The 12,106-nt window shown below is 44.8% G+C and overlaps 1 protein-coding gene across 1 annotated transcript in view; it reads left to right on the top strand.

Moving 5' to 3' along the window:
• The window catches only part of PPP2CB (protein phosphatase 2 catalytic subunit beta), a 42,643-nt gene extending 31,159 nt beyond the window's left edge, over nucleotides 1-11,484 (top strand). Inside the window, exons 4-7 of the mRNA XM_040325343.1 lie at nucleotides 739-828; nucleotides 2,338-2,499; nucleotides 6,903-7,021; nucleotides 10,773-11,484. Of these exons, the coding sequence (XP_040181277.1) occupies nucleotides 739-828; nucleotides 2,338-2,499; nucleotides 6,903-7,021; nucleotides 10,773-10,845 (444 nt within the window). The 3' untranslated portion in view covers nucleotides 10,846-11,484. The remainder of the gene's footprint in view (nucleotides 1-738; nucleotides 829-2,337; nucleotides 2,500-6,902; nucleotides 7,022-10,772) is intronic.
• The last annotated feature ends 622 nt before the right edge of the window (nucleotides 11,485-12,106 follow it).

Genomic DNA, 12,106 nt, shown 5'->3' with positions numbered 1-12,106 from the left:
GGTGTCCTGTCACTAGGCAGAACGGGGAGATGCCTTGTTTGGGGGGGGGGGGGCGGCCTTTGGTGAGATACCTACCAGTGGTCTAAATGGACCCCTGACATCGCTCCTTTGAGACAGAGAATGGGACTGAAGACCGATTTCCCCAGTCCCTTTCTCTGCAGCCTCGGCTACACTAAAGCTAAATGGACAGACAGAGGCTTCTCATTCATTCATAAACTGAAGTATCGTAAACCGTTTACGATGCTCGGTTATGACTGGACAGTCAGCGATCACTGACTCTGTGCATTTAGAAAAGGAGTCGGTAAATAACAGATTTACCAACTTTCCTCTGCTATCCTTCCTGACAGATCTAGGACAGTGGGGGACCTTAGGAGCACAGAGGAAGAATGTAAGGAGGACTCGGGGGACAGTATATCTATTTCAATAAAGCAGCTGAAAGCCAGGGGAGGGAGAGGAGGGGGGAGCCTGTCGGCTGCTTTATTGAAATCTATACAGGGAGATAGGTGCTTGTAACTGCCCCCACCGCCGCACTGATCATCCCGTCTGCCCTGGTATCGGATTAGGGATCTGAGCCTTTGATACCGGCATAACCCTAGTGACTAATATTGCTGTGTAAACTATAGGCATTTTATGCACCCCCTTTTTTTTCCCTTTTTAATTCAAACCAGCACTTCAATTTCCATTTAAAATGCAAATGTGTCCTATTTTAAAATAATCTTACAATGGATTTCATTTCAGATCTTCTGTCTTCATGGAGGGCTCTCTCCATCTATTGATACATTGGATCACATCCGTGCTTTGGATCGCTTACAGGAAGTTCCACATGAGGTATTTTGGTGACAGCACAAGTATATTTTAGTCGCTTGCAAAACTTTAGAATGCTGGAAAACAGACCATTTAGGATAATGTATTTATAGTGAGAGAAATATATTCCAATTACAGTACAGACCAAAAGTTTGGACACACCTTCTCATTCAAAGAGTTTTTTCTTTATTTTCATGACTATGAAAATTGTAGATTCACACTGAAGGCATCAAAACTATGAATTAACACATGTGGAAATTATACATAACAAAAAAGTGTGAAACAACTGAAAATATATTTCATATTCTAGGTTCTTCAAAGTAGCCACCTTTTTGCTTTGTTTACTACTTGGCTCACTCTTGGCATTCTCTTGATGAGCTTCAAGAGGTAGTCACCTGGCGCAGCACCCCATCACTCTCCTTCTTGGTCAATTAGCCCTTACACAGCCTGGAGGTGTGTTTGGGGTCATTGTCCTGTTGAAAAATAAATGATGGAATAGCATGCCGCTGCAAGATGCTGTGGTAGCCATGCTGGTTCAGTATGCTTTCAATTTTGAATAAATCCCCAACAGTGTCACCAGCAAAGCACCCCCACACCATCACACCTCCTCCATGCTTCACGGTGGGAACCAGGCATGTAGAGTCCATCTGTTCACCTTTTCTGCATCGCACAAAGACACGGGGGTTGGAACCAAAGATCTCAAGTTTGGACTCATCAGACCAAAGCACAGATTTCCACTGGTCTATTGTCCAGGCTTGTCTAGGCTTACCTGTAGGTAACGGTGGTTGTACAGGGTGTACAACCACTTTTAAGATGTTTGTCGAAAGAATTCCTTCCGTTTCTGCAGTTTTCCAGTTGCTTGCTACTCTATGTAATTGTTTACCCACTAAATGATCCCTTTGCTCCTCCTAATGTCTAATCATCTAAAGGTAGCAGCTGTATCTATCATTTTATGAACGGCTTCTTATGTCTACCTGAGAAGGCTCAAGCCAGCAGCTTGGTGATCCATGATCAGTCTTTCACTTGGCCACTCTGCTAGACAGGAGAGGCACAAACTTGGTTTTCAAGGTTTGACAGACTTCTAAACTGTCCTGCTGGACAATCTTAATGATGGTAAACTTCATTTTTTTTGTTTGTTTTTTTGTTTCACAGTTAAACAACTTTTGCCTGCATAGCTCAGCTTTACAGTGCTCCTTATGTTTAGGGTTTTTCTGTTCTTCACTCTCCATTTAATCCTGGTCCCTTCTGTTGCTTACCTTTCTCAATGTTAACCCCTGAAACCTTTGTTGTAAACTTATTTTTTTCTATTTAACCTTACTTTTTCTGTAAGTAGTTAAAACTAAAAAGGGTTTTATAAAAATGGTCAATGAAAGTGTAGCAACAGTATTTTGGGCAAAAAAAACTTGCTACTTTCACCATTTTTCTTTTTAGATTGTTCAGAAATATAATCTAGCCCATTATTTGTTCCAAACTGCATGCATTCCCTGTCCTAATTATAAGTGTGGTATCAAAACATCTCTCCATGTGTTCCAGGGCCCTATGTGTGACCTTTTGTGGTCCGATCCCGATGATCGTGGTGGCTGGGGTATTTCTCCAAGAGGTGCAGGCTACACTTTTGGACAAGATATCTCTGAAACTTTTAATCATGCCAATGGCCTCACTTTGGTGTCACGAGCTCATCAGCTAGTCATGGAGGTAAGGCTGGTATTACAGTGGTTTATTTGGAACAAAATATAAGTTGCCATATCTTCTGTTTCTGTGTGTTTTATGTTCTGGTCTGGGTACATTTGAATGATATACCATTGTATAACAAGAGTAGTGACTTGGAACAAGTCGGTTTGGAGACATAAAAATTATTTGCCAAGAGAACTTCTATTGCAGTCCACAGTGAGCACCTCCAGCCTGTCCTGCCTCTGACAGAATGGAGCAGTTCCCTGTTTTTTTTTTTTTTTTTGTTTTTGTTTTTGTTTTTCCCACCAAGCTGTACTGTGGCAGGTCAAGATAGAAGGCTGAGTGCATTTCTCAGCCTTTTTTTTTTTTTTTACTTCAGAAAGCTTTTATTGAGCAAAAACAAGAATAAAAAAGTGAACAGGGTATACATACATTATATGATTGTAGTCAATATCAAGCGGTATCATACAGAATAATTTTACTGTGTCAATTCCTTGTGGAATAAAAGAAAAGGGAAAAGGAAAAAAATAAAAGAGCAGGCAACAGCAACGTTCACAATCAAGAGACAGGAAGCAATAGCATACTATTATGGGTCAGCTACCCGTCAATCCAAGCGCCCCCCTCCCCGGGGCTCCCGTACTAGTGCATGGGTGTGGCTGAAGCAGCCTCCCCTAGTTGCAAGTGCTTTGAGCCACCTATCCCATATCTTTTCATATTTAGACGGGCACCCCCTATGCAGATAGACCAGTTTTTTATATGGCAAAACATTATTAACTTCCGCCAGCCATTGGGAAAACACTGGAGGGTCCGGTCTCATCCAGACTCGAGCAATAACCTTCCGGGCCACAAAAAGTGTCTCATGCAAAAATATTGTACGAAATTTGTTCATTTCCGCATCCGGAAAGATGCCAAGCAGGCATGGCTTTGGCTGCAGAGTTATTGGGGATCCCATTTTGTCATGTAAGAATTTCACGACTTGTTCCCAAAATGCTTGAATTTTAATGCACTGCCACAGCAAGTGGGGAAAAAAGTGCCCTGAGTCCGGCCACACATCGGGCAGGTTGCTGGATAGTCCCTCCTGTATCTAGATATCCTGAGTGGCGTGAGGTAGGCCCTATTTACTATAAAGGTTTGTGTGAGGCGGTCCGACAATTTGGGGGATACAAGTTTACATGCATCTAGAGCATCGCTCCACTCATCTTCCAAGGGACCCACCACCTCCTCCCACCTGGGTTTCAAGGCATAGGCCGATATGGTCGCGCCCGGGAGTGTAAGCATAGTGTGGAATTGAGAGATCAACTTTTTGGGGTCTGGGTATTTAATTGCTGCCATCAGGGGGTTATCAGCCAGCTGTAAGTCGTCTTGAGGGAACTGGGCACGGAATGCGTGCCACAACTGTGCATACTGAAGAAACATATGGTCCGGTAAATAAAATTTGGCTTGCAGTGCACGGAAAGATTTGTTTCCCCCCCCCCCTGGTGACATGGGAGGTGTAGTATATCCCCCTGGAGCTCCAAGCTCCCGTGTCCTGGATGAGATCCAGTTCGGGCAGGGCTTCATTGTGCCACAGGGAGGTGTAGCCATGTGGGGACGTAATGTGAAGTCTGTTTGAGGCCACACTCCACACCCTCCTATAGTGGTACAGCAAAGTACGGCGGTCCCCGGAAGGTCCCGCCCCACCCGCTATCACCACCAAGGGATCCTCCGTCGACTGGGCCCATGCTGGACACAGGAGGCGGAGGAACCTAATCCTGTCCACCTTGTCTATATGGAATATTTGTGACAGTTGTGCAGCCAGATAGTATGCGTTAAGGTCGGGGAGTGCCAGTCCGGCTAGGTCAGTCGGGTTCTTGAGTCTATGCCAGGGGAGTTTGTGCCTTGCGGCGCCCCATATAAATGGTTTAAGGAGAGCCTCTAATGACTTGAAGCATCTGAGCACAAGGTACACCGGGGAATGCCACACCATGTACAAGATTTTAGGTAGCAGAATCATTTTAACTAAACTTATGCGGCCTGTAACTCCCAGTGGGAGGCGGCCCCAAGCCTGGGTCCTCTGTTTCAGCATATCGTACACTGGCGTGACATTCAGTGGCACATAATCTGCCGGGTCTCTGGTGGTCCGTATGCCCAAATATTTGATCTCAGCGACTCTCTGCAGCGGGAGGAGGGCCCTGTCCCGGGAGGGTGGGTAGCTATCGAGTGGGAGTATCTGGGACTTATCCCAATTGATTCGGAGACCCGAGAAAGTGCCGAATCGCTCTATCAGGGCCAATGGAAGGGAGTCGCAAGAATCGTCCAGGTACAAGAGGGTATAGTCGGCGTATGTGCTTATCTTCTCCTCCACTCCCCCCCTCTGTAGTCCCTTTATACCAGGGTGTGTGTGAATGGCTATCACGAGTGGCTTCGCCGCCAACGCATACAGCAGCGGCAACAGGGGGCAACCCTGCCTAGTGCCTCTGTGTAGGGGAAATTGGCCACCGGGGCTTGGTAGAGGAGCTGCACCCACTTAATGAATTTGGGCCCTAATCCAAATTTTGTAAGGCAAGTCCAGAGGTATCGCCACTCCACCGAGTCAAATGCCTTGGCTGTATCCAAGGCAACAATTATTCTAGACCCCGGGTTCTCATGCCTAGCCTGGAGGTTGATAAATAGCCTTCTGAGGTTGAAGGAGGTGTTTCGGCCGGGCATGAAGCCCGCTTGGTCAGCGTGCACTTGGGACAGGACCACTGCGTTGAGGCGAATGGCGAGTACCTTAGCTAGAATTTTGATGTCCACCTGCAGCAGGGAAATAGGGCGGTACGATTTTGGTAGGTGAGGGTCCTTCCCGGGCTTGGGGATCAGTACTATGTTGGCTTCCCTCATTGAGGGCGGGAGTTCAGAATTATCAAAGATGGAGTTGTAAAGGGCGAGAAGTCTAGGGACCAGCGTATCTGCGTAGGTAGAGTAGAACTCCGATGGCAGGCCATCGGATCCTGGCGCCTTAGATTTAGGGAGACCAGCCACCGCTGCGGAGATCTCTTCCGCAGTCAGTGGCTTCTCCAATGCCTGAACCTGTTCCTCGGTTAGTCGTGGGATCGGTAGGTCAGCTAGAAAACTTTTCGCCAAAGAGTCATCGGCAGGGGCCACAGTTTCATACAGTGAGGAAAAAAAGTCGCTGAACATGGAGGTCACCCGGCCCGGATCAGTCACAAGGTCACCCCCCTGAGAGCGCAGGGAAATCACCACTGGGGGTCTCTCCTCAGTGTACCAGATAGGCGAGTAGTTTCCCGGCCCTCTCACCGTGCTCGAACGTTCGTTGTCTAAGGAAGAAAAGTTTGCGCTTCGACTTCTCATAGTGCAGTTGGTCAGCCGTCCTGGAGCAGTGTTTGAGGTCTGCAGCTAAGTCAGCGGTCGGGTTGTCAGCGAATTCCCTCTCCTTTGCTGTGACAAGGGCTGTGGCCCTATCCAGAGCCTCTGCAGACTCCCTTTTGAGGGTATTTATATGGGACGAGAGCGTCATACGGGCGTGCAGTTTGAAGGCTTCCCAGACCGCCTGCGGTGACGCAGAGTCAGAGTTACCGTCAAAGTACCGTTCCCACTCCGTCGCCAAGTCTGCATCCACCGGAAGCAGGGTCAGCCAGAATGGGTTTAACCGCCATGAGGGTGGTGGACGGGCCCGGGGCAGTGATAATTCCGTCCAGCAGGGGCAATGGTCAGATAGGGACCTAGGGGAAAAGCCGGCATCCCTCAGTCTAGGGAGAAGGGATTTAGATATTAGTATTAGGTCTATACGGGACATTGAGTGATGTGAGGCTGAGAAGCAGGAGTAGGCCCTGTCCGTGGGGTGACCGTAACGCCGCGTATCTACGAGGTTGAAATCAGCGAGGAGTCTCGCGAATGTCGTGGGATGCGACGCTGTCTGTATGGCCGAGGGCCTGGCCATCCTATCCAGGGAGGGATCCAGCACATTGTTAGTCACCCAGCCAGACTGCCGGCGTATCAGGGTGAAGGGCCATAAAGTCAAAACCAGCAATTAGGACAGTGGATTGAAACGGGGGCGGAATATAGAGTGCCAATATTAAAAACATTTCCCCATACAGTTTAGCTTTCAAGAAGACATACCTCCCCACCGGGTCAAGTACTGAATCCTGGAGCTCAAAGTGGGCCGATTTGGCAATCAATAGAGAGACCCCTCTAGATTGGGATGTGTGTACCGAGTGGAATCCCCAGCCCACCCAAGGGCGTCTAAGCGTTCTTTGGACTGAACCCTCGGCATGGGTCTCCACCAGGGCCACCACATCCGCCCTCAGTATTTCTCAGCCTTTTAATACATAGTTTAAAGGAAGCGTTTGACAATGTATAGACGTTCTTTCTTAGAGGGTTGTGTGTGTAAAAAAAACTCACTGCTGATATTACATGTGCATTTAATTTTTTTCTCTTTTATCCAGGGTTACAACTGGTGCCATGACAGAAATGTGGTTACCATTTTCAGTGCACCCAATTACTGTTATCGTTGTGGAAATCAGGCAGCTATTATGGAACTGGATGATACCCTTAAATACTCCTTGTAAGTACCTTACATTTTGATTAGAAAAGTAGAAACCATCTTAAAGCGGAGTTCCACCCAAAAATGAAACTTCCGCTTTTTGTCACAATTGGCACCTTTTGGGGGGGAGCAGATACCTGTCTAATATAGGCATTCGCTCCCACTTCCGGGCATAGATATCCGCGGATATCTACGACGTGTCCGACGCCTCCTCCATCCCCCCTGCTGTCTTCTGGGAGACGCAAAGGTTCCCGAAGACAGCAGAGACCATTCAGATTGCGCATGCGCAGTAGGGAAGCAGGAAGTGAAGCTGCAAGGCTTCACTTCCTAATACCCTTACTGAAGATGGCAGATGGGGCGGTGGTGGAGGCGGAGACAGGGCAAGGGAGGAGGCGGAGACAGTGACGTAGCGTGGGTTGTCAGCACCCGGGGCAAGGCAAGTAATATGTGCCCCCCCTAACCTCCCTTCCTTTGGGGATAAGTGGTGGGACAGTGGGGATAAGTGGGGGGGGGGAGGGACATTTGGGATAAGTGAGAGTAAAGGAGGGGCATTGGGAATAAGAGGGAGGACATTTGGGATAAGTGGGGGCAGAGGGTGGACATTTAGGATAAGTATTGTAAGCCGACATGGGTGGAGACAGAGCGGCGGTGGAGGCGGAGACAGGGCGGAGGCCAGAGTGGCAGCCTAAGCCGAGACAGGTGAAGACGTGGTGTGGGGGCGTGGGCAGAGACAGAGCGGCACAGTAAGGGGAAGATGTTTATGCCTGCGCTCAGAATGACTGGCCGCGCATGTACTAATTTGCCGCGCCGCTCGCGGGACTGAGGGACTGGGATCCCAACCTGCCAAAATGAGGAGGCTGCTGTGCGGGCCACATTACAAGGGCCGTATTCGGCCCTCGAGCCTTGTGTTTGCCACCCCTGTTCTAGTAGATTTGAAGCCATTTCTTTAGAAATTTGGATAGAAAAGTGAATGGTTAAAGGCCAAGTTCACTTTTGTTCACCTTTTTGATTTTTTTAATTTTATTTTTTATTAATTTTTCCCTCTAAATATGTATCAATATAGCATTGATGTACTTATTTTGCGAGAATCGGCTTTCCATTTATTCTACCCACACTTACCTCCCTCTTCATTGATGTTTAAAAACCCTGCTCTATTACTTCTGCCTTACTTCCTGAACATACTTTAGGTCCTGACATAGGAAGGAGTTGACCAGCTGGTCTTATTAGCACACACCCTGCAATCTACCCTCAGCTGCTTAACAAACTTTTTCCTGTTTCATGACCTAAGTATGTTAAGGAGCAGGGTTTTTAAACATCCATGAAGAGTGAGGTAAGTCTGGGTAGAATAATAAAAAAAAATACATTAATGCTGGAATTTAGGGGGGGGGGGGGATTGTTGAACAATGGTGAACTTAATTTTAAAAACTCGTTAGGTTTTTGTTTTACATTTGGGAGATTTCGGTCTACTGCCTGTTCTGTAAACAAAACTGAACAGGGGCTGTAAGATGAAATCTTGTTACTGTAACAAGTGTCCCCACTGGAATATTTTTGGAGTTCCCATCACTTTCAGTCCTGGTGACTATGATCAATCTAACGAGGCGGCAATAAAACAAAGTTTTGACCCCCCTCAACAATGTTTTCAAAGCTTTAAAAAAGTTTCTTTAGAACCCTGTTGAAATAACTTGTGCTGCTTGGTGAACCTGACCCCTATGCATTTAGAGTAGACTTGCTTTTTTTACTGAATGTCCCTTTATAGTTACAGTAATAGCTTCAGTCCTTCAATTTTATAGTCCATATAAAAAGATTATAGCAATGTGATAGGTTGTGTAGCCATAAAATGTCCATCCACAAATGGCAGCCTGTACAAGGGGATTAGAAGCAAAATCCAGCCGGAGCGACAGAGTATAAAGGAGAAGAGAGGCACCTCTAAGTGCAGCAGTATAGCTACATTTAGGCAGCTAAAGGACCTGGCCAGTTTTCGCGATTCGGCCCTGCGTTGCTTTAACTGACAATTGCGACGTGGCTCCCAAACAAAATTGGCATCCCCCCCCCCCCCCCCACAAATAGAGCTTTCTTTTGGTGGTATTTGATCACCTCTGCGGTTTTTATTTTTTGCGCTATAAACAAAATTAGAGCGACAATTTTGAAAAAAAAAATCAATTTTTTTACTTTTTGCTATAATAAATATCCCCCAAAAATATATTTAAAAAATATTGTTTACCTCAGTTTAGGCCGATACGTATTCTTCTACCTAATTTTGTTAAAAAAATCGCAATAAGCCTTTATCGATTGGTTTGCGCAAAATTTATAGCGTTTACAAAATAGGGGATAGTTTTATTGCATTTTTATTTTTTTTAGTACTAATGGCGGCGATCAGCTTTTTTTTTTTTTTTTTTTCGTGACTGCAACATTATGGCGGACAATTTTGACACATTTTTGGGACCATTGTAATTTTCCCAGCAAAAAATGCATTGTTTACTGTCAAAATGACAATTGCAGTTTGGGAGTTAACCACAAGGGGGCGCTGAAGGGCTTAATTGTGACCTCATTTGTGTTTCTAACTGTAGGGGGGTGTGGCTGTAGGTGTGACGTCATTGATTGTGTTTCTCTATAAAAGAGACACACGATCAATGACGGCGCCACAGTGAAGAACGGGGAAGCTGTGTTTACACACAGCTCTCCCCGTTCTTCAGCTCCAGCTGCAACTGTCATTTTCACAATAAACAATGCAATTTAAATGCATTTTTTGCTGTGAAAATGACAATGGTCCCAAAAAAGGGGCAAAATTGTCCGAAGTGTCCGCCATAATGTCGCAGTCACGAAAAAAATCGCTGATCACCGCCAATAGTAGTAAAAAAAAAATTATAAAAATGCAATAAAACTATCCCCTATTTTGTAAACGCTATAAATTTTGCGCAAACCAATCGATAAACACTTATTGCGATTTTTTTTTTTTTTTTTTTTTATACCAAAAATAGGTAGAATACGTATCGGCCTAAACTGAGGAGAACTTTTTTTTTATGTTTTTGGGGGATATTTATTATAGCAAAAAGTAAAAAATATTGCATTTTTTTCAAAATTGTCGCTCTATTTTTGTTTATAGCGCAAAAAATAAAAACCGCAGAGGTGATGAAATGCCAAAAAGCTCTATTTGTGGGGGGAAAAAGACGCCAATTTTGTTTGGGAGCCACGTCGCACGACCGCGCAATTGTCTGTTAAAGCGACGAAGTACCGAATCGCAAAACCTGGCCTGGGCATTTAGCTGCCTAAAGGTCCAGGGCTTAAGTGGTTAATGAAGGTACAACATTTAGCAACTCGCATGGTTGATGATTAAGAGGCACATCTGAGTAGGCAGGTATCCGGGGTAAAGCTGTCCACGTAGACCGTCCTGCTCACCTCTGGCTCTCACCGCTGTGGGTCTGCAATCGTGACAGAGAAGACTACCCTGCAGTAGAGCGATCTAAAAAGTGAGGCTTGGAGCGCAGCATGGAAGGGACGACGTCCAGTGGCGGTGAGGAGGATGGTTTATGTGGACAGCTTTACCCCGGATGCCTGCATACTTGGATGTGCCCATGTGACATGATGTCAAATCAAAGTTTGTTTTAAAAAAAATAAATAAAAAAAAATTGTCTCGCCTTTGAAAAACGCTCTCAAATCAAGTTACTCTCAAACCAAGTTTTTAATGTATGTGGAAATTTGAATTGTAGCATTCAATTACTTATAATGCCATAGCAGGGATTATTTTCATTGAGTTCTCTTTATTTTCCTACAGCCTTCAGTTTGACCCAGCTCCTCGACGTGGAGAGCCACATGTTACTCGACGCACTCCTGACTATTTCCTATAAGCAATTGTAAACACATTGCCTTCATCTGTGCAAATATATTTGGCATTTAAACCAGATAAATGTGTCTGTATATAGACATGGAAACCAACAAAAGAAAACCAAAATGTTTTAATTAAAAAAAATTTGGATCCTGCTTTTACATTACACTGATCTGCCCATCGAAGAAATATTATTTGCATTTTGCCAGTTTATATTTCAAAATAGGCTAAGAACCCATCACGGACCAAAATGTGCCATACTGTTGACTAAACATTTAGCACAATTTGAGACTGCGGTCCATAATTACAATCAGTCCATTAGTCAGTTTGCCTGCTGTATTTGTAAGTCATGTTTCCTACTAAACTGTTCAACCAGTAAAGGGTAACTTGCAAGGCCTTTATCTCCCTTTGCACCTACTTTGTACATTTTAGTTGTAGTGATAAGCTGGCATGACGGATAACATTTGGAGTTATTTTTAAAAAACGCACCTGCTAATCAGTCACTGTATATTTTTTTGTTTTTCAAAAGTACAGATACATTGGAAAAATCTGACCTGAGTGTATGCCATAACATTAATGTACGTTTTTCTGTATATTTGTCAAAGTGCTTGCAGCTCCTTTGGTGTATTTGAACAAATAAACTTTCAATTGTAGACCTCCAGTGTGTGAAACTTGGTGTTTAATGTGTACATAGTCCATCATAATCCTGTAAAGTTCTTGGATGCCAGCTAGCCTTTACAATAGTACCATGACTAATTTCCAAATTTAGGTTAAGCCTTGCTTCCAGGCTCTGATATTTAACTGTTAAATGGCACACTTAAACCTCACTGAGTGCCTTCTAACCTGGAGACGTTTGCAGTACCGCTCCTCTTCCCCTGTTGCTCTCACTGCTGCCATCATTAGATTTAGTCTTTCTAGGTCCAGAATCTTCAACCATCTTGGTTGGGCCAGTAATGGATGACGGCAAGTGATTATGCTCAAAATGTGAAATTGTAGGAATTGTATCGAATCCATTCTGGACCTCAAATCATTTTCTGAAGGTCACAAAGTTTAGGATAGAATCTTTGAGATCAGTCATAGGGGCCCTTCAGCCAGTGCAATTTGTGTGATTGATTGATATCAAGAATGTGTATTTAAACATCCTTCGCTTTTTTAACACACTTAACTTTGCTATTCAGTTTGAGGACAGCCACTTTTAGGTCATTCCTATCCTCTTTGATCTAGCCCATGGCTCCCTAAAACTTTACAAAGATTATGATATGGAACTTCTAAACTCAACACCT

This window comes from Rana temporaria, chromosome 1, assembly GCF_905171775.1.
Source record: "Rana temporaria chromosome 1, aRanTem1.1, whole genome shotgun sequence".
NCBI lineage: Eukaryota > Metazoa > Chordata > Amphibia > Anura > Ranidae > Rana > Rana temporaria.
This window is presented reverse-complemented; position numbering and strand designations above follow the sequence as displayed.